This window comes from Microcaecilia unicolor, chromosome 6, assembly GCF_901765095.1.
Source record: "Microcaecilia unicolor chromosome 6, aMicUni1.1, whole genome shotgun sequence".
Taxonomy (NCBI): Eukaryota; Metazoa; Chordata; class Amphibia; order Gymnophiona; family Siphonopidae; genus Microcaecilia; species Microcaecilia unicolor.
Genome location: NC_044036.1, coordinates 73,913,731 through 73,936,496, shown reverse-complemented (window position 1 = coordinate 73,936,496; position 22,766 = coordinate 73,913,731). Strand labels below are relative to the sequence as shown.

Genomic DNA, 22,766 nt, shown 5'->3' with positions numbered 1-22,766 from the left:
GCCACACTGGGACAGACTGAAGGCCCAATATCCTGTTTCTAACAGTGGCCAATCCAGATCCTATGTGCCAGGCAAGATCCCAAAACAGTAAAACAGATTTTATGCTGCTTATCCTTGACATAAGCAGTAGATTTTTCCAAGTCCATCTTGATAATGTCTTATGGACTTAGGAAATTATCCAAACCTTTTTTATAACTTGTTAAGCTAACTTCTTTTACCACATTCTCTGGCAACGAATTCCAGAGTTTAATTACATGTTGAGTGAAGAAATATTTTCTCAGATTTGTTTTAAATTTACTACTTTGAGGCTTCATTGCGTGCTCCCTAATCCTAGTATTTTTGGAAAGAGTAAACAAGCGATTCACATCTACCTGTTCCACTCTACTCATTATTTTATAGACCTCTATTATATCTCCCCTCAGCCATCTCTTCTCCAAGCTGAAGAGCCCTAGCTGCTTTAGCCTTTCCTCCTAGGGAAGTCGTCCCATCCCCTTTTTCATCTCCCTTCTGTGTATCTTTTCTAATTCTGCCATATCTTTTTGAGATGCGGTGACCAGAATTGCAGACAGTATTCAAGGTACGGTCATTCCATGGAACGACACAAAGGCATTATAACATTTTCATTTTTGTTTTTCATAATAATTCTTTCTTAATAATTCCTAACATTCTATTTACTTTCTTAGCTGCCGCTGCACACTGAGCAGAGGGTTTCAAACGTATCACCTTTTCCTGGGCGGTGATTTCTAATGTGGAACCTTGCATCACGTAGCTATAGTTTGGGTTCCTCTTTCCCACATGCATCACTTTGCACTTGCTCACATTAAACATCATCCGCTATTTGGTTGCCCAGTTGCAGTCTGACCCCTCCCACATACTACTACTGCTTATCATTTCTATAGCGCTACTAGACATAGGCAGCGCTGTACACTTGAACATACATCAGGTTTAAATCTGCATTAAAAACCTGGTTGATTGAAAGGCTTTCTTAGTATGATTCTAACTTTACTACCTGTCTTTTTGTATCCTGGTTTGTTTTCATTATCTTGTCAGGTAAATTATTGTTGTCATTCCCGTTCTATTGTGTTTTGCATTATTATTATGCTTGTATTTTATGGATCCCGGTGTTTTTGCCTTGTTTTATTTTATGGATTGCTGTCTATGTCTGATTCATATTTTGGATTATTGTAAACTACATTGATACTTGGTGACCTTGCGGTATAATAAATAAATACAACCCAAGTATCTGGTCAACACATTAAACATCTTGGAAGACAAAGAAGACCCCTGTGGGACTGCACAAGATAGCTTCCAAAAAATTGAAAGAGATTTCTGAAATCTTACTGTATATGATCTTTGGAAACCCTCAAACCATTGTAAAACGTTACCCTCTACCCCAATTGAACTTAATATTTAAAGGTAGAAAAAGGAACTCCATGATTGATAGTAAAGTTTCAGGTATACTTGGAAAAAAACAAATACCAACGTCTTCCTTTTTTAGGCACCGTCACTTCAATTTTCTGTTTTATGAAGGATCTTTGCTGCAATTTCCTCCTAACAGTTTTATTTGTTCACGCGCCTGGCTGGCACACTAAAGATAACCAAACACTTGAGGGAATTTTCAACTCTGGCATTCTCAGGAAGGGTGAGGCCAGGAGTGGCAACAGGGCAGGTGGCAGAAGGTATGATGTAGCAGGGAAAAAGATAAGAGAGACAAATTGAAGCAGTGGCAGGAAGAAGAGATGATAAAACTCTTGCTTCATCTCAAAGCCAGCTTTAGTCTTTATGGCAGTTATCTCTGTTTCTTTTTAACGGGTTTCTTGAAGAAGCTTGTCAATATAATTGAAGCAAAAGGCAATGTCTTTGAAGGGCATTGTCACTGCAATACAATTTTCCTTAATCAGGCCAAATATTTCAAGAAAATAATGTTCAATTCTCCCTTACTTCCTAGGGGCAATGTGCAATATCAGTGAAGGTTCACGTCTTCTGAGTGAATCTTCATCTCTACAGTGGAGACCTATAATGGTGCAGGACTGAAAACACTCCCCAGATATTCCTGAAAAGGAAAACAACACTTTTCTATGTGGGCTACAAATTGTTTTCCTAATTTCCAGTGTTCCAATAGACATAACACAGTATAGGATTGAACAAGGAAAAATAGAGTTGAATTTTGGTATGCAGACCAGGGCTGCTGAGAGACTGAGCTGGGCCCAGGGCAGGGCCGCCGCCTCCGGGCCTGGGGCAGAATCGTCATCGCTGCCACCGACCCCCCCCCCCCCCCATTGCCACCGCCCCCTCCCTCCCTCCTGCCTGCCTGCCCACCCGAAGTACCTTGGCTGGCCCCGCCAGCTGGAGGCAGTGCGGTTCCTTCCTCTCCTCAGCATTGTCTGCCCCTGCGGCTGCTTTCCTCAGGTCGCACATGCTCAGTCTCAAAAACTCAGCATGCACGGCCTGAGGGCCCAGCAGCTGCTAGGCAGGCAATGCAAGGGGGGCCTGGTGCCGGAGTTCTTTCTCCTGCTCCTGTCGGGATGCAAACACCCGGGTGCTGTCAGGAGCAGGAGAGAGAGAGAGACTCCTGCGCCGGGCCCCCCCCCCCTGGAGGCCTGGGCCTGTAGAATTCTGCCCGCCTGCCCCCCTCTCACCGGCTATGATGTAGACATACCAAGTCACACACATTAGGCATGTTACACACACTTTTGACCCCCCCTTCTCCAGCTCACACGCCAAGCTGCCCTTCTCTCCAGCATTAGTTCCTTGCCCTTGCAGTATGGCATCTTTCTCCCTGGTTTGGCATTTTTCACTCACTCCCCCCTCCTGCCTCCCCCTCCCTGGAGTCCTATACATTTGACCTAGATCGCCGGCAGCAGAATTGCTCACAACAGACTCCCTCTGGCCAGTCCATAGGGCCTTCCCTCTGCCAGTCCCATCTCCTCTGATTCTACTTCCTGTTTTCAGCAGGGCAGGCCCGGCAGAGGGAAGGCCCCACAGATTGGCCAGAGGGAGCCCGTTGTTAGCGCTTTGGCTATCTAGGGCAAATGTAAAGGACTCCGGGGAGTGGAGGGAGAAGAAGAAAGGATGTTAGAACCAGCAGCAGAAGGAGGAAGAGGGATTGACATTGCACCTGTGGGGGGAGGAGAGGGATTGGAAATTATACTGAGGCCTGCAGGCCAGGGGAAGGAGCAAGAGGGAGGGATTGGGGTGATTGGGTCAGAGATGATGCCGGAACCTGTGTGGGGAGGAAGAAGGAGAGATAGGGGCACAGAAGGGTGATGCTAGATAGGGCAAGAATAGGAACACAGAGAAGGGGGATGCTCAACATGGTAGGACTGGGACTGGACAGAGTAGTAGCAATGATTAGAGAAGATGAATAGGGAAGATAGAGAGAGAAGAAATGCAAAATGGGCAAAGAGACTCTGGCAAGAGAGTTAAGAGAAGACAGAAGATAACAGAAACCAGAGACTGGGACCAACACGATTAGGAGTATAAAATGATCAGACGACAAAAGTAGAAAAAGGAATTTTATTTTCTATTTATTGACTAGAACATGTCAGTTGTGAAATGTACAGCTGCCAGAACTGGTTGTAATGGCTGGGGCATAGGCGTAGTTTGACTGTTTCATTTGGTGGGGGGGGGGGGGGGGGGGGGGGGGAGGGGCAAAGAATGGGTGGCGCATATTAGCATATCATTTGCATATATACATATGCAAATGAATATGCTAATATGGAGGAAGGAATTGAAATGTACAGGCAAAATATCACAGATGCACATTTCAAAAAGCTGACACATTTCAATTAATAAATTATGAATAAAATACTTTTATCTACCTTTGTTGTCTGATCATTTAGTTTTTCTATTCGCTTTGGTCCCAGTGTCTTCTGTTTTATGCAGTGTCTTCTTTCCAGTAGGCTTCCCTCTGCTCCCCACCCTCCCAGACCCATCCATCTCTTGCTCCTTCCCTCTGCTCCCCACCCCTCCCAGTCCCATCCATCTTCTGTTCCTTCCGTCCCATCCATCTTCTGCTCCTTCCCTCTGCTGTGCCTGACCTCTCCCAATCCCATCCATCTCCTGGTCCATCCCTCTGCTCCCCACCCCTCCCAGTATCATCCATCTTCCCTCTGCTCCCCACCCCCCCCACCCCCCCGCGAGGTCCAAGATGGTGACTCCGTTTACCCCCTCTCTTCCTCCCTCCCTCCGGCGCAGGCAACAGTCTTCAGCTTTTTCAGCGTTCCTGGCAGCGGTAGCGATGTACACGCTGCCTTCGGTCTGCCCCGGAAGCCTTCTCTTCAAGTTCCTGTTCCCACCTATGCGGGAACAGGAACTTGAAGAGAAGGCTTTGGGGCAGAGCCGAAGGCAGCGTGTACATCGCTACCGCTGCCAGAAACGCTGAAAAAGACTGCTGCCTGTGCCGGAGGGAGGGAGGAAGAGAGAGGGGTAGACGGACACGCTCCTCTCCGTCCGCTTGGCTTCCCTGCCCTCTCTGACTGCGTCCCGCCTTCCTCTGACATCAGAGGAAGGCGGGACGCAGACAGAGAGGGCAGGGAAGCCAAGCGGACGGAGAGGAGCGCGTGCCTGCATGTGTTTTTTTTTTTTTTTAACTAATGGCGCGGTGGCGCCTCGTCGTTTGGGGGGGCATTGCCCCCCCCCAGTCTAAGCCTATGGGCTGGGGCCTGTGAGAAAAACGTCCAGCATTCTCCAGCATAGTGCTGGTCAGGGCTGCTTTTACCAGTGGGCAAAGGGGGCAGTTGGCCCAGGCCCCTGCATAAAAAGGTCCCAGCTGCTCATTGGTAAATTCAGCCCTGAATCTGAAATCTCTGTCTCTTTTCCTTTCCTCCCTGCCCTCCAGGGGTCCTACATCTCTTTCACCCTCTCTCACCTTCCCTGTGGTCTTCTGTCCCCATGCCTAGCAGCGATTAGCTCAGGCTGTGACCAGCCAGTGGTGAAGCTTTCTCTGTGTTGGCCTTATATCACAAAATAATTGAAACACGTGCAGATGTGCCTCAGAATTGCTGCAGGATTTCAAGAACTTTGTCACAGGATTTTCCTAGTACTGTGGAAGGATCTATCCCAGTCTGCTACAGGAAACGGGGGACTGGGCGTAGCAGTTTGTTTTTGTCTAACTTATTTTGCTGTGAAATTACACACAGGAAAAAGTAAATAAATGGAGGTGATGAGATTAGTCCCAGTGATGTTCCCATCGTCTAACAGAGTTCAAAGTTGGGCCAAAATGAAATACCCATATTTATATTTAATTAGTTTTACTTAAGATAGTCTGATTTGCTGTCTCAACCAGCTTTACTCAGTCTGATTTACCATTCTTACAGAGTTTCTGTTTGGTTTACGTTTTCAACTGGTGTTGTATCTAATCATCAGGTATATAAAGTGTACATCATACATTTCCCTGATACGAGAACAACTCAGCCTTTAGAAGTGACAACCTTTGTTCAGCACTCTTAGAGAAACTCATGAAATGGCCTTCTGGAGGAGAGGTCTAGGTCAGGTTCAATCCAGAGTGCAAAACTGGGTGATTAAAGGCTCCACTAAATATAGAACAGAAAAGAAAAATAGCAGTCATGCATTTTCTAGTGCATTTTGCATTCACTTGAGAACGTGGTGAAGGTGGTTAGCTTGGCAGAGTTTAAAAAGGGGTTAGATGGTTTCCTAAAGGACAAGTCCATAAACCGCTACTAAATGGACTTGGGAAAAATCCACAATTACGGGAATAACATGTATAGAATGTTTGTACGTTTGGGAAGCTTGCCAGGTGCCCTTGGCCTGGATTGGCCGCTGTCGTGGACGGGATGCTGGGCTCGATGGACCCTTGGTCTTTTCCCAGTGTGGCATTACTTATGTACTTATGTACTGTATATGAGGAAGTATTTAATCTCCCCATACACTTGGCACCAGATTTAACATTGAAGAGAATAGGAAAGTGAGCAAAACCTCACACCTTCCTTGGAAGCTGAACCAAGTTGACCCTGAACCTGGAATGTCTTTCACTTTCTGCTCCATTATTCCTCTCTGCACAGAGGCCGGTTGTGTTCCAACGGCTTAGAAAGCTTAGCAACAGTGGAGAGTACACAGTAGACCGTTCTCCGACCCTTTTTTTCACAGCCACTTTATTAGGAGCTATTCTTTTTCTGGACCCAAGAAACCAATAAGAAACGAGAATGCTGTATGGAAAAGGAGAATGCAAACTCCCATTATTTTAGGTAAATAGCTGTATTGTTAGGTACCGGGTTGGCAGGTTGCTTGAAGAGAAGAGGCAAGTAGAGAGAGAAGAAAAAAAACAGAACATGGATAAAGAAAACCTGATCTATTGATAAAGGAAACCTGGATCTATCAATAAGGTAGGCCACAGGGTAGCTAAGTTCAAACCAGGAGGCTACAACTCCTCAGAAACCAACCTGGTTGGTGGTGACTGGATATTCCCCAGCAAGATGATAAGAAGAACAATAAGGGACAGATAAAGAACACATGGTCTAGTGACATGCAGGCCATGAGGTGGTTGATGCCTGGAAAAACCTAGCAGCCAAGATAGGGGAAACAAGTATTTCAGTAGAATTCAAGCACGCTGGGGACCAAGCAGTGGAAAGAGCAGTTAGAAGCGGGACAGCCAGTCTTAATTTTGTACAGGGACTACCAAAGAGGGAATCACAACTCTATGCTTTATTGATGACTTTTAAAGGAGACAAGCCAAAGAATTTGAGACAGTGGGAGGTGAATTTGGTCCCCCCCCCCACACCCATGGAGGACAGAGGGACTACAGATGGGAGGGATAGCGAGTAATATGATGGAAAATGAGTATAAAATGTTATATCAGTGGTATACTGATTTCCAAACAGCAACTGAAGCCCAAAGGAAATCACATGCAAATGAGATGCACAGAAATTCTGCAAGCGGTAGGGAAAGCACCTAGCAGGGCCGCCGAGGGGGGGGCAGGGGGGACATAATTCCTTGGAGGCCCGGCGCCACAGTCCCCAAACTCACCCGCTCTCGGCTCTGTCGACCGTCCGCCACCGGGCCAGGCCCCCCGCATTGAAATCATCACAGCGCCTCATCTGTCACCTCCGTGACTGAAAGCGCAGCAGCGGCAGATCGGATTTGCCTCCCTTCGGGCCTTCCCTCCCTGTGTCCCACCCTCATCTGGTGTAACTTCCACGAGGGCGGGACACAGGGAGGGAAGGCCTGAAGGGAGGTGAATCTGATCTGCCACTGCTGCACTTTCAGTCATGGAGCGAGGTGACAGGTGAGGTGCTGTGATGATTTCAATGCAGGGGGCCTGGCCCGGTGGTGGACAGAGGGGGGACTGCAGCGTGGCGGCCGGGGGGGCCTCGGCAGCGACGACCTCGGGGCGTGGGGCGGGGCCCCGGGCGCAACCTTGCCCCAGGCTCGGCCCAGTCTTTTGGCGGCCCTGGCACCTAGCACAGACTCTCAGTAAGCGTCCATGTTTTGCACATGCCCCCTCACCGGACTCCTCTCTTCTGTTGACTATCCTCTCACCCAGGTACACCAGTCCTCACACTGCAGCTTCCTCATGCCTCTAATCACCTCTAGGTTAATGAGATCTGGGACCCATATATGAGATGGGAGTTAGCAGCTTTATGCTAGAAATGACTTTGTCCACACTTAAGAAGGTAAAACAACAAGGCAGACCTTGTAAAAAACACAGTCTTTATTAATAGATTAAAAGCTCCCAGAAGTTCAACATAAAATGCTCGGCATGGCCATATTTCGCCAGTACAAATGGCTGCGTCAGGGGCAGTAGGTCACTGTAAATGAAAATAAAATCATTCAGTACCTTACAAAGAAAATAATGAAAAGAATAAATAAATAAACTTAAAACATAAGAGGAACTCTCAAAAGCACCTTTAACAATGACACCATACTAAAACCTAGTATCTGGGTACTCAAACAATAAAGAAGTGTAAAACAATTAAAACAAACAGAGAGGCTTACCCAGCTGATGTGAAATTCCAAAATCAGCCTGGCTGGTGCAGCTGTTGAAACATAGCAAGCACTAAAAAAGGATGGAAAGAAACACCACAAATGATTAAAAACAGCCATACTAGGCTAAAAAAAAAAAGGTAAACCATAAAAAAAACAACTGTATACTTACATATTCTGGGATGAATCTCTCATAAAAACACTGTGAATGCAGTAAAAGCAAACTTGCTGTGTCATCCAAACTTATGTCTGCTGATGTCATTCATACATAATATATATAGAAAAAACCCCAGTCTAAAACAAGAAATACTTGATCCAAAACCAGTAAAAACATGTGAATGAAGTGCAGAACAACTAAAAACAACTTGAGTGCATCCCTAGAACAACCCCCCCCCCCCCCCCCCCCGTATTTACATCCATGGAAAATAAAAATAAAAAATGAAGATCCTGAGATGTTCTAGGATCCAGAACAAGTACAATTGCTGTGAAAAAAAACTCATAAAAGTCCTTTAAAACAGAAAAATGACCCCCCCCCCCCCCGTGGTGGAATGCATTGGAAGCTTAATTATGCATTCCAATGATCTCAATGCATTTCAGTGATGTCATCAATGCGTTCCAACCACGGAAAAAGTCTCAGAGTATCAAAAAGTCCTTAAAGCTTCTAAAAAGGTTAAAAAAATGCTTAAAATGAAATAAAACAGCCACATATGGATGCTACCAGCCCATAAGATCAAAAATAAAACATTAAAAATCACAATAAAAATTCAGGGTAAGCCATCTCCTACAAACATCTTAAAAGCAGCAGTTAATCTAAAATGCATGGTATGTGATTTAAAAAAACAACAAGATCAGAGTGATGAAATCAACAGAGAAACAGTCCAAACGTCCTTAAACAGGTGAAAATGTGTTTCAGTGTGAGCAGTGCCAGACAGAGACTGCATGAAGGAACAATCAAATAACACAGGAACACCGCCTGCCTTGCTGGGTTTTGTCAGCACTTTGGGCCAGATGCACTAAGGTCCTCGGAAGAGCCCTTCCCTTACCGATTCCATAGCGAATTGGTAGGGAACGGCCATGCATCAAAGGAAACGAAATTCAAATAAGCTGTTCGTTGTGGCTCACTTGCATTCTCTATTCCCTCGGAAACCGGTCGGCCGGTCGAGCATGCGCAGAGCAGCAGAGCATTATGGACGTCCTTCACTAAAAAACACAAAAAAAGGACGTCTCTGTCGAGGCACACCTTCTCTCCCTGTAAGGCATCCCACAGGCGGCAAACTGCATCTGCAAACCGGGGATCAGGGAACCAATCTTCAGTCTTCTACTTTCCTCCCTGTCCGCAGTTCGGAACTTCTCTCTCAAGCCCCTCCACACCGTGTCATCAAACTCATACCTGGCAGCTATCGGCAGCTTCTGCTCCAGCCGCTTTGCCCCGGGGTGTTAGCAGCATGTCCAATGCCCCTCCTCCAGGTCTCTCTCAGCCAATCACAGTGCGTTTAGCTGTCAGCTAAATGCGCTGTGATTGGCTGAGAGAGACCTGGCGGTGGGGCATAATCGAAAGAGATGTCCAAATAGTATTTTGATTTGGACGTCCTCGCACCAATCACAAAAATCTTGGAGAAAAACGTCCAAGTGCTCGTCAGGGACGTCCTTTTTTTAGTGAAGGACGTCCATGTTAGGCACTTTAGAAGGACGGCCCTGACGAGCACTTGGACGTGGCTAGGCAAAGGTTTCTGGCTGGTTGTTTTGAGTGGACGTCCATAAAGGACGTCCCTGACTAGCACTTGGATGTTTTTTTTTCCCGATTATTATTTTTTTTTTGTTACATTTATAGATTTTAGAGGAGAATAAATCCTGCGCAGCCCCAACGAGAGGTACAGACCTTCCATTAGATTTTCCACGGTTAGGCAATCGGAAAACGGTAGTGCATCTCATTATAATACGATTTATACACATTGGGGTACTAATTTGCTCATCTGCATTCCGTTTTCGTTAGCTGCTACCGTAATCGGAAAATGGCTCGGAGAAGCCTTTTGTGCATTCCACGGTTTACTACTTGCTCGCTAATGGCTCGTTAAGTTTAGTGCATCTGGCCCATAGTCAGCCCTTAGACAACAGGAATATTTTTTTGTAAATTTGGGGGTATATTTGTCTTGTCACTGTCCCAATACTGGGACCAACATTGGTGCCACACTCTTTGTGCTGCTGCAGTTGGGGACATGCAATGTTCTTGCTTTCAGTGGTGCAAGAAAAGATTTATCATGAGTTTCACTGACTACTGAATTCCTTGGTAAAACAGCATACATACACACCATTTTACCATGGATTAGTAAGTAGGCAACTTAGGGGCCCTTTTACTAAGCCGCTATTAATTATTTGATATTATCATTAAAAAGCGTTAGTACATGGATGAAGGCTAATCATTTACAACTGAATATGGTATTTCTTCTGTTTGGTTTCCTCTTATTTTACTATTGATGGGACAAATATTTTGATTGCAAGTCAAACGATTATTCAAATTGTTTTTAAGATTGATTAGGCAATTTATCTTATACTGCCCAACTTTCAGTTGCTAGCACAAAAGTGTTGTGTTCCACATTTTTGATTAATGCAATGCTTTACTTTTGGGTCTTCCTGCTTCTGTTTTGAGAGCTTTACAAATTGCTCAAAATGCAGCTGGCCCTGTATTAGCAAGCTGCTTGGTGTGACTTAAGTTGTGTGTAGAAATATAATTGTATTCTGTATTTGCATGCATAACTTAATTAACAAGCCAATCAGCACTGATATTTGCCAGTTAACAAGCAATTATTGATACCAATTGGCAATAATTAGAATTTACATGCACAACTGACTAAATGTATTCTATAACTTGATGAGCATAAATTCTAAGTCGCATAATTGAAAAGGGGCATGGAATGGGCGGGTCATGGACATTTCTAAAATCTATGCACGTTTTTATAGAATATACTAAGTCCGGGCATAATTTAGACATCAGCATTTACATCAAGTAAAACATGGTGTAAATGGCTACAACTAAATTTAGTCACATCGATGGGCACTCACTTCTATAAACCTCATGGAAATGTAGGCTTATTCTATAAAGTTTACCTAAATTAAGGCATATTTTATAGATTATGCTTAGGCTTTTTTCATTTTGGCGCCAATTTTTTAGGCATAATGTATAGAATCGAGCCCAGAATGGAGAATTAGCTATAAAGTGATTTCTGTTATCTATAGAGTGTTAAACATCAATGCTCCTTTGGCTATTGCTGTTAATATACATATTTATCGTCCTACAAGGTTTTTACAGTTAGGTGTGAACAGGGGCGTAGCCAGACTTCGTCGGGAGGGGGGTCCAGAGCCCGAGGTGAGGGGGCATATTTTAGCCCCCCGGTGCTGCCGACACCCCCTCCCGCCATTGCCAACCCCCCCCCCGCCGCCGCCATCACCACAAACAACTTTGACCCCCCCCCCTGCTGGTGACCCTCTCGACCACTCCCCTCCCACCGCCAACCCTACCCCGCCATCGCCTGCCTTTGCTGGCGGGGGATCCCAACCCCCGCCAGCTGAGGTCCTCTTCTTCCTTCGTTCTGAGTCTGACGTCCTGAGGACTTCGGCTGGCGGGGGTTGGGTACCCCCACCAGCAAAGGTACCTAGCAACGGCGGGGGAGGGTTGAAAGTAGCGTGGGAGGGGCAGCAGCACCAGGGGGGGCTAAAATGTGCCCCTCACCTTGGGCTTTGGACCGCCCTCCCGCCGAGGTCTGGCTACGCCCCTGATACACACAATTGGCGCTTACTGTAAGTTGCCTTAGCGCACCCTGCAGGATGCCATTTTAAGCTGCATTAGGTGAGCGTTAGCACCAAACACAGCTTAGTAAAAGGGCCCCTAAATGACTGCTTCTCAGGGTGCACACTGTCAATATATGTGGATCCTAAAAAAAGAAAAAAACTCGAGTCCTTGTGTCTCCTCTGACATGCCCTGAAAATTTAGTGGACTGGGGACACAAATGCCCATACAGGGCTAGATTGTATATATGACGCCTGAAAAATCTGCATGGTAAAAGAATACGCCTAGGCGTATTCTCTAAAGTAAGCCTAAATTTGATAGAATAGGCTTAAATATCTGCGTGGTATGTAGAATATGCCGACCGTCTATCCATGTGACCAAATTTGGTCACATCCATTTAGGCCATGTTTTACTTGGTGTAAAACCCGATGCCTAAATTAGGTGTAGATTTAGATGCAATATTTAGAATGCGCATAGTTGATATCCCAGAGCCTAAAACTATGCCTGTCCATTTATACCACTGAAAACATGGCATACGGCCCGGCGCAGAGGGCCATATTCTATAACTATGCATGTAGATTTCAGAATGTCCATAAAATGCCCATTTCTCCCTCCATAACCATGCCTCGTATTATCTGTGCATATTAGAGGTTAGGCGTACTGCGTTATAGAATACGCTTAGTGAGTTGTGCGGGTAAATTCTAATTATTGCCAATTAATGCTCATTAATTCTTAAGTGCTGTTAGCAACGCTGATTAGCTTGTTAAGCCAATTAAGTTACGCGTTGTTATAGACTCCGCCTGGATTTCAGCACGATTCTCTAGGCATGCTATATAGAATCCAGGGAAGAGCAGGTGTATTGTATAATAATGCACGTAGATTTTAGAAAGTCCAATGCCCCGCCCATGGCCACACACCCTTTTCAATTATACGACTTAGAATTTAGGCACACCACATTACAGAATATAGTTAGCGAGTTATGCACATAAATCTTAATGCCAGTTAGTATTGATAATTGCTTGTTAACATCCGGGTGACAGAGCTGATTAGCTAGTTAACCAATTAAGTTGCTGGCATTGTTATAGAATACGCTCAGATTTCTGCACGGAAATTAAGGCATGATATATAGAATTTGGGGAACAATGATTTCACTGGCCGCCTTCTCCTTAGAAAAGTAAGCTAATCATCTTATCCCAGCAGTAGCACCGTATGATTTGAGCAAAGCATAAATAAAACACAATCTTGTTTGTTCACCAAAAGAAATCCTAAATACAGTATTTAACATGTCTTCAAACATAATTATAAGCTTCAGGATTTAGTGGTGGTGAAACACATTTGGTTTATAATGAATGTTTCCTATAATTTCACATTCTTCTTACATAAGGTATGTGCCAGCTATTTGAAATATTTTTGAAATGTCTGCATTTTCCTTTTTGCACATTAATTATGAGTACTGGTAATAAAACACCTTTCAGGCTGGGCTAAAGTTCAGGATGTGTATTATACTCAATATCTAAAATATCTAATAATCAAGTTCTGTCAACATTGGAAAAACGATTTGAGCCATGTTCACCCTTAAGTTACATTCCTACATATATATGTTTACAGGGTGTCAGCAAGCTCTTTTTGGGTGCTAATATTAAATTATTTGGTGCCCAAAAAATTTTTGTCTGCAGGGGTGTCATGTGATTAATCATGGAAAAAAGATTTTTTGCATTTTGAGGGTAAATATATAAAGGCCTTTTTTGCATATGTGGCACCTTATAAAATACCAACTGCCATAAAAATATTCTTTATGACATGGTGGTGTGTACATTGCTGGCAGGCATCTAGAGGGGTGGAGTTAGGGCAGGGTGTGGGAGGAGTACATAACTATTTGCATAGATTATAAAATACACTAATCTATGCTCGTAGTTAAATAATCTAGGTGCAGATATGTATACAAGCTCAAGAGAAGGTATAAACGTGCAGGTTTGCAAGTTAGGTGCAATTTCTGCTGCTTACATCTATGGGCTTGAATTTCAAAACTATTTAACCAGGCAAGAGAGAATCCTGTCCAGTTAGGGGCCGTTTTACTAGGTTGTGCAAGGCGCCTATGCGCGCCCAACACGCACCAATTCAGAACTACCGCCTGGCTATCGCATTGCCCAGGCGGTAATTTCATTTTTTACATGCGCCCACTATTCGTGCCAGAAAGTTTCCGGCATTCGGCACTAACTGGTCGGTAATCGGCATTGTACGTGCACTAACAATTACCACCCGGTTAATGCGTGAGACCTTACTGCTAATTCAATGGGTGGCAGTAAAGTCTCGGACCCAAAATGAACGCACGCCAATTTTCATTTTGTTGCACGTCCATTTTCGGCACCCCAAAAAAGGCCTTTTTTGCAAGCGTGCTGAAAAATGAACCTGCGTGCATCCAATACATGCGTCTACACCAGTGCAGGCCACGTTTCGGTGCACCTTAGTAAAAGGACCCCTTAATTTGCACTGAGCAGGTCAGGAGGTGATATTCAGTAGCTCTTAACTTGGCAGTGTTCTGACTGCCACGGTACTGTCCAGGCAGCACCAGAGCGGTCTAGGGGTGGAATTTTTTTTTTTTTTTTTTTGCATGGGACTTGATATACAATCTTTCTGTGGTTGCAATCAAAGTGGTTTACATATTATATAAGAGCATATGATCCATCTAGCCCAGTATCCTGCTTCCAGCAGTGGCCAATCCAGGTCACAAATACCTGGCAGAAACCCAAATAGCAGCAACATTCCATGCTACCAATTCCAGGGCAGTTTCCTCTATGTGTATCTCAATAGCGGACTATGGACTTTTCCTCCAGGAACTTGTCCAAACCCCAAACCTTTTTAAAACCCAGTTAACCGCCTTTACCACATCCTCCGGCAACAAGTTCCAGAGCTTAACTATTCTTTGCGTGAGAAAACATTTCCTCCTAGTTGCTTTAAAAGTATTTCCATGTAATTTTATTGAGTTTCCCCTAGTCTTTGTACTTTTTGAAAGAGTAAAAAATGAATTCACTTTTACCTGATCTACACCACTCAAGATTTTATAGACCTCAGTCATATCCCCCCTCATCTGTCTTTTTCCAAGCTGACTACTGACCATGAAAGGACTTGGCCCCTTATACATTAGGCCACATGGTACTTATTTTGTACCTAGGGCAATAGAGGGTTAAGGGATTTGCTCAGAGTCCCAAGGAGCTGCAGTGGGAATTGAACCCAGTTCCCTAGTGTTTCAGGCCACTGCACTAACCACTAGGCTACTCTTCCATCTAAGGGGAGTTATGCAGGCACTAGTGATATTCAGCATAGCTAACTGGGCAGGTAGGACCACATAAATAGCAGTCCTATCTTTTCCTGGTTAGCTCTACAGATGCTAGCATCGAATATCAGCCATCCTGCATAACTTCTGGGTCCACTGAAGACCTGACTATTGAATGCCAATGCCCAAATATGTTATCAAAAATTGGGAGGTACAATGATAATAATACCCGTATAGTAAAATAGAAACAATAATTTAAAAAAATAGCTTAACAGGAAAAAAAAACCTTAGAAAATTTGTTCAAAAAGCTAAAAAATTACAAAAAAAACTCAGTGTATGGTGCATGCTCACAAATCCACTGAAACAGGCTGCAACATATTCAATGCACATCAGTGTGTTATATCAAGATCTTTAATATGTATATGTTCAATCTCCACACCTTATTCAAAACTTTTAAAGGATCCCTATGCAGAATTGTTTTGTAATTTTTTAGCCTTTTGAATAATTTTTGTAAGTTTTTTCCCCTTTAGGCTATTTTTTGAGTGCCCAGACATGGCCTGGCATTGAATATCAGCGTCTAAATTAGCCAGAGATGGGCAGCATTTATAAGAACACTGACTCCTGTGGGCTCAATATTGACCTGCTATGTATCTTTATAAAATATTGTCTAAATAGGATGCCCTTTGACTAAGCTGCGGTAAAAGGGGCCCTGAGCTAGCAATAGCGGTAGCCATTATTGCCACGTCCTGGGGCCCTTTTACCGCAGCAGGTAAAAAGCCTGAAAAAAAAACCAAAAATGGCCATGCGGTAAGTTTTTCACTTACCATGCGGCCATTTCGAGGGGAGCACTTACCGCCACCCATCGATGTGGCAGTAAGGGCACCCGTGCTAACCAGGACCGCCAAGAGGGGGGCAGGGGGACAAAATTTCCCGGGCCTGGGCCTCTAAGGGGGGCCCGGCGCAGGGGTCAGGCCACCGGCATTGCAGTCCCTGGTCTCACCTGCCTGCCTCCTCGGCTCCAGGCCCCCTGCATTCGAAGCAGCAGTCACAGATCACCTCCCTTCAGGACTTCGCTCCCTGTGTCCGCCTCGCAGAAACCGGAAGTTACATCAGATGAGGGCGGGACACAGGGAGGGAAGGCCAGAAGAGATGCGTCTGCGACTGCTGCTTTGAATGCAGGGGGCCCAGAGCTGTGGAGGCAGGCAAGTGAGACTGGAGACTGCAGCAGCGGGGGGAGCGATGAGGGGCGGCAGCGGCAGGGGGAGCAACGGGGGCGGTAGCGGCATGGGGGGTGGAGGCGGGGTCCTTGCCCTGGGCCCGGCCTAGTCTCTCAGCGGCCCTGTTGCTAACCCAGTGGTAACCGGGCAGCACATGGTGATGCCCAATTACCGCCAAATAACCCCTTGCATTAATATTTTTCTGGCATTTCCAGTAGTGCCAAAAATGCCATGCGCTGGGGGCAGAACTACCACTGGAGGCCACGTTAGGCAACCCTTTAGTAAAAGGGCCCTGGGTGCCTACTTGCCCTGTTAAAACAGGTGCTGTGTTGTAAATATTACCCTCTTTAAATCCCACAGTATGGAAGTCTCCCTTGATTCCAATACATAACGCCCCTCCTCTAGAAATTAGGCACTTTATAACAGGTTTTTGGGGGTGTTGCAATACAGTAATTTAGAAATGGTTGGTTATAGAATTAATTCCTTGCTTTTATTTTACGTTAAGTACTGGTTAGCTGTAACATTCACCAACTGAATGACGATGATTTTCTAAGACAAGTGTTTGTGTTTTAACTGGTTGTACCAATGATGTATCTTAGGCAAATTCTGTTTAATAAGAAACGTATAAAATGGTCTTGTTCTTTTTTCATTCGTAGAGATCAGAGCGTTTTGGGTCCAACCACGGAATATGTTAAGGTATGATAAAACCTTCTAATCCATATGCATGTTCAACAATGAATATGGAGCTGTCATATTTTCAAACAAGTACTCAATTGTGTAGGCTTTAATTTTATTTTGAATTCTATATATTAAGGATTAATGTGAAGCAAATGCCTGCTTGTACCTTACTGAAGTCATTTGTAGTCATATTCTGAATAAATGTGAGCTGTAGATCCCAGATTCCTAACTATGAGGAATGTTTAATGGTAGTCATGATAAATGTAGCATGACCACTGGAAGGAAAACTTATTTATTTATTGTGATTTATTAACTGCTATTATGAAGAGATTCACCTAAATCAGGCCTAGTAACCTCACAGCCAGTTGGATTTTCAAGATCTCCACGTTTGCAGACTATGGAAATTTACTTTGTGCGGATTCATTGTGGGTATCCTGAAAAATTGACTGGCTGTGGGGTCACCAGGACAGATTTGGGAAGCCCTACTGAAAAGGTATATTACGAGCTCAGGATTTATTACCAGCAGGTGCTTCCTGCTATAAATTGCCTGCATGGGACAATATTCCTTGTATTTTTAGACATTGTGCAAGTTAAGCATACATGTTATGATTATGTATTTATAGAAGTAAGGAAGGCAAGCTGTGGACCAAATTCTAGAATGTGATATGACACATGAAAGTTTGGTTTCTGTAGTGTGTTGGAGTAATGAGAAGAGTTTGATGGGCCAATGGAACAAACTGCATTAGAACGGAGTGCTACATTTCAGTGAACAGCATTCTAACACACACACACACTGCAAAAAATAAAATTTAGTGGCCCTTTTACTAAGGCGTGTAGACACCTACGTGCATCAATTTGGAACTACCATCTGACTACCTCGAGCCCTGGGCGGTAGTTCCATTTTTTACGTGCATCCAATATGCATGGCAGAAAATATTTTTTATTTTCTACTGCATGGCGCTAACTAGGCGGTAAGTCAATGGGTGGTGGTAAGGTCTCAGGCCCAAAATGGCCACGCGCCAATGTTTATTTTGCTGCACGTCCATTTTTGGCCCCCCCAAAAAAGGCTTTTTCTGCAGGCGTGCTGAAATATGGACCTGCGCATGTCTAATACACGCGCCTACAACAGCGCAGGCCGTTTCTCAGCACACCTTAGTAAAAGGACCCCTTAACTTCCAAAGCAATCAACTTATGGCTTGCAAAGTATCACAGCATTAAAAAATGTGTACACTGCCTCAGTAACATGTTGTCATTTAGTGCCATGGCAGAAATGTTTTTTTTCTTTCTCCTTTCCTGTCAGTGTGTGAGCCGATCCTTGTTCAGTGAATGGAGATTGGAGGAAAAAGATAAAACTTTTTCCCGTCAGAGGCTATCAGGACAGGGAACCCCTGACCTAGGGAAGCCCTGGACTACAGAGCCTCCAATGCTGCAGCACCCCCTGTGGGCCAATTGAAAGGCTTATTCCCAAAACACATTAAGTCCACTTTCAGCAGAAAATGAGCTATAGTATCATATGAACAAAGGATATCGTTATCTACCAATATAATTAGTTGTTGAGATTAAAAGTGTGTTTGTCCTTCACCTGTAGCCAAGTTAAAATAAGATTTGTTTCCAAAATCAGCTATTTGTTTACATGAAAAATTGATTTTTCTCTGTTGCAACTAAAATGAACAGCAGGGTTTTGGAAATAAGCCCTTCAATTTTTTATTTCATTTATATTCCACATTATCCCAATCAGATAAGGTTCAATGTAAGCTCTATTGAGCAGGGACTGTCTCTCTATGTCAGGTGTTCAGCGCTGCGTGTGTCTAGTAGCGCTATACAAATGTTAATAATAATAATAATAATGTGGCTCACATGATATTATACTAAGAATACAGATCAAGTTCATATTTACCTGATCCCAGAGAAGTACCCAGACTCATCTTTTTTTTAAATTTATTAAGATATTCCAATTACAGTGAAAAAAAATAGACAGTGGAAAAACACATAATTGTCCACAAAAGAATTTAGAAATAACAGTTGATAAGTCCATTTGTGGGGTAGTTACTAAAGTGTATAAAGGCAGTAACAAATGTTATTAGCTCCTTAATGCACGTTAAACAGCAATAAAGTGCATTATATTACCATGAGACATGTTAGTTTAGGTTACTCTGTGCACGTAATAATGAGCTGCAAAGCTTGCAAACGCATGCAAGACACCTGATTATTATATAAATCACATAACACGGCTTGCAGTGAAACTCAAAGCTGACATTATTTCCTGCAAACACACAGCCTGATGCTCCTAGGCATCATGTTAGAGGCCGTGACTGCTAGGGGTTGAAGTCACCATTTTGAACCTGATGCTGACATGAGCAACTAGGGCAGTGGTTCCCAAACTTTTTTCGGTTTACGGCACCCAGGGGCGTAGCTACGTGGGGCCACGGGGGCCTGGGCCCCCGTAGATTTGGCCCTGGACCCCCCTGCTGATGACCCTGTCGACCCCCCTTCCCGCTACCAACCCGCCATCGCCATCTGCTACCTTTCCTGGCAGGGGAACCCAACCCCTGCCAGCCGAGGTCCTGTTCTTCCTTCTTCTGTTCTGAGTCAGATCGCAAGGCTTCATTCTGTTTCTGTGAGTCTGACGTCCTGTACTTCAGACTCAGAAACAGAACAAAGGAAGAAGAGGACCTCAGCTGGCGGGGGTTGGGGTCCCCCGCCAGCAAAGGTAGGCGACGGTGGGGTAGGATTGGCAGCGGGAGGGGGTCGAGAGGGTCGTCGTCGGGGGGGGGAGGATCAAAGTTGGTGGTGGCAGCGGAAGCAGTGGGGGGGGGGGGTCGGCAATGGCAGGGGGGTCAGTGGTGCCAGGGGGGTCTAAAATGTGCCCCTTCACCTCAGGCTCTGGACCCCCCTCCCGCCGAAGTCTGGCTATGCCCCTGACGGCACCCTTATTGTCTGAGCAATTTTTCATGGCACCCCCCCTCCCGGCCACATAGGTCTCCACCCCCCACCACACAGGTCTCTACCCCCTCCGTCACACATCATGTCCAATATTTCTCCCTTTCTCCCCCATGCACCATCTCTCTCTGCCCTATGTCCAACATTTCTCCCTCTCCCTGCAGCATCTCCCCCCCAACCTTCGATCCGTAAAAACAAGATTTCACCCCTTTGCTGTATCTCTCCCACTTACCACCAGAGCTTAGCTGGGGAGAGGCGGATGAAGAGCCTGGAGCTGATCACAGGAGGGTGGCAACATGATGTCCCGTAGCCCTGGCCTCCCTCCCTGAGAGCTGAGTAGTGAGCAGCCAGAGTCCCGCAGTGGGAGCAGGTCTTCAAACTTCCAGGCCACCGGCATTGGCAGCAATGTGTAAGTGCTGCCTTCAGTCTGCCCCGGAATGTGTAAGCCCTGCCTTCTTTGTACAGCCACTTCCTGTTCCCGCGTAGGTGGGATGCTGTACAAAGAAGGCTTCAGGGGGCAGGCCAAAGGCAGCGCTTTACATCATGGCTGGTAGCCTGTAGCAAACGAGTGAGCGGGCGAGCAGGGCGGGGGAGATGGAGAGAGGAAGGTGAACGATACCGCACCAGTTCGGGGGGGGGCGGGCACTCTTGGCCGCACCCCTTCAACTTGTTCCTGCGCTCAGCGTGTGAACTCCTATCTGCCCTGCGGCACTCCCGTGAGTTTGCTGTGGCGCACTGAGGTGCCATGGTGCACAGTTTGGGAAACGCTGAACTAGGGGATCACTCCTGCCGACCCTAGACCACCAGGATTCCCTATGGCTGGGGGGGCCTATGGGAGGAGAAAGGGGTCAAAGGGCTTTGGGTGGCATGCTTGGCTGGCACCATTAATGTGTCTTCAGGGGTTGGGAGGTACACTGGTATCTTTCGGGGGAGGGTTAGAGGAAGAGCCACTCTTTATTTCCATGCCAGCTCTTTTAAGATATAGCTCCCCAGGAGCAAAGTAATGCAGCTGACAAGTTGCATTATTTCTGTACCATGGCAGTTGCTGTCTTAGCACAACAGGTTAGTGACTCTTGAATGACCAGCTTTTACTGCATCTCAGTAATATCCCCCTCTGTCCTCAAATTAAGAGAAGCCAAAGAAACAAAAAGAAAGTTTATAGACAAGATCTTTAGAGACTCAAATATACAAAATCAACCTGAAGTAAGGAGGAGCAATGAATTTATATATTAGCATTCCCTTCTTTCCTTTGTAAAAGGGAGTATAGAAAACATAAGTTCTAAATTGATCTTTTATAATCCACTTACACTGGAACATTAGGGAGAAAAAAACAATTGTAGTGCCAACACCCTGGATTTCAAGGCTAAAATAAAGTAGTTATGGAGAAATTGGGAAGACATTTACCCCCCCCCCCCCCCCCCCCCCCCCGTTTACAAAGCCATGCTAGCGGCTGCCAGTACAGTAATGCCGACACAGTCAGCACTGCTGTGTGGCTTTGTAAACAGGGGGGTTATTTTGTAACCACGAACGTTAGACTGCCTGCACTTAAAAAATAATGATAAAATCAAATCTCTGTTTGACGCTTTAATAAAGGTAGCAACTAATGTTGCTCTGTGCAGTTTCCTCCACTGAAGATTCTAATAAACCTGTCAAGTTCAAATTTCCCTTTAAGGACAAAATATCAAAGCCTTCTTTATTACTGCCAACTTCCTTAAAAGAACTGGATATATTTATTTTAAAGCATTTATATCCCACATTTTCCCACTGGTTGTAGGCTCAATGTGGCTTACATCAGCTATAACAGGACTACAGTACAATAGTATATTAAAACAGTACAGACAGTAACTTAAAGTTTGGCATTATATTAAACATCAGAATAGTAGAGAAAATAAACGTAAGTGTTTCTGGATTATCTGAAACCAAAGAAATTGATCTGATTATGTTGTTTCTGGAGAGTAGACCTTTTTTAATAGGATGGATTTTTACAATTTTCTGAACTTTAGATAGTTCTGGGTTGATTTAAGGCATTCCACAATCGAGTACCCAAGAAAGGAAAGTTGGAGGCATATGTAGATTTGTATTTGAGGCCAAAACAATCCGGATAGTGTAGGTTTAAATAAGATCGGGAGGAATTAGATCTGTTTCTGGGTGGTAAGTCAACCAAATTTAGCATATATTCTGGAACTATGCCATAGATGATCTTGTGAATCAAGGTGCAGACCTTGAAGGCAACTCGTTCCTTGATGGGAAGCCAATGCAATTTTTCCCGAAGGGGCCTGGCTGATTCAAATTTAGATTTTCTGAAAATCAGTCTTGCTGCCGTGTTCTGGACAGTCTGAAGTTTCTTAAGTAAATGTGCCATGCATCCGGCGTAGATTCCATTACAAAGTCCAATTGGCTCAGCACCATCGATTGAATCAGGTTTCAGAAAACTACTCGAGGGAAGAAAGGTTTTATTCGTTTGAGTCTCTACACCGAGTAGAACATTTTCTTTGTGGTGTGATTTATTTGAGATTCCAGGGTTAAGTGTTTATCGATTGTGACTCCTAGAAGTTTTAAGTTATCCATAATGGGTAGGGAGAGGTTGGGAGTATTTAAAGTGGTGGGATTGTATTTATTATACTGCGATGATATTATAAGACAATGCGTCTTCTCGGTGTTCAATTTCAGACTAAAAGAGTTTGCCCAATCGTTCATTGTATTTAGACCTAGACTGATAAGGTTGGTGATTTCATCCAAGTCTTTTTTGAAAGGTATATAAATTGTTACATCGTCAGCATAAATGAATGGATTTAGGCCCAGCTTGGATAGGGCGTTAGCTAATGGGATCATCATTATGTTGAATAGAGTAGGAGAAAGTGGCGAACCCTGAGGGACTCCGCAAACTGCATTCCATGAGGATGATAGGGTTGAATTCTGTTTGACTCTATAA

At 44.7% G+C, this 22,766-nt stretch overlaps 1 protein-coding gene across 4 annotated transcripts in view; it reads left to right on the top strand.

Moving 5' to 3' along the window:
* BCAR3 (BCAR3 adaptor protein, NSP family member) overlaps window positions 1-22,766 on the top strand; it is a 270,123-nt gene that overhangs the window by 112,420 nt on the left and 134,937 nt on the right. For all 4 annotated transcript variants that reach the window (XM_030206133.1, XM_030206134.1, XM_030206135.1 and 1 more), the window contains one exon: window positions 16,873-16,912. In XM_030206133.1, coding sequence (XP_030061993.1) covers window positions 16,873-16,912 — 40 coding nt within the window. The remainder of the gene's footprint in view (window positions 1-16,872; window positions 16,913-22,766) is intronic.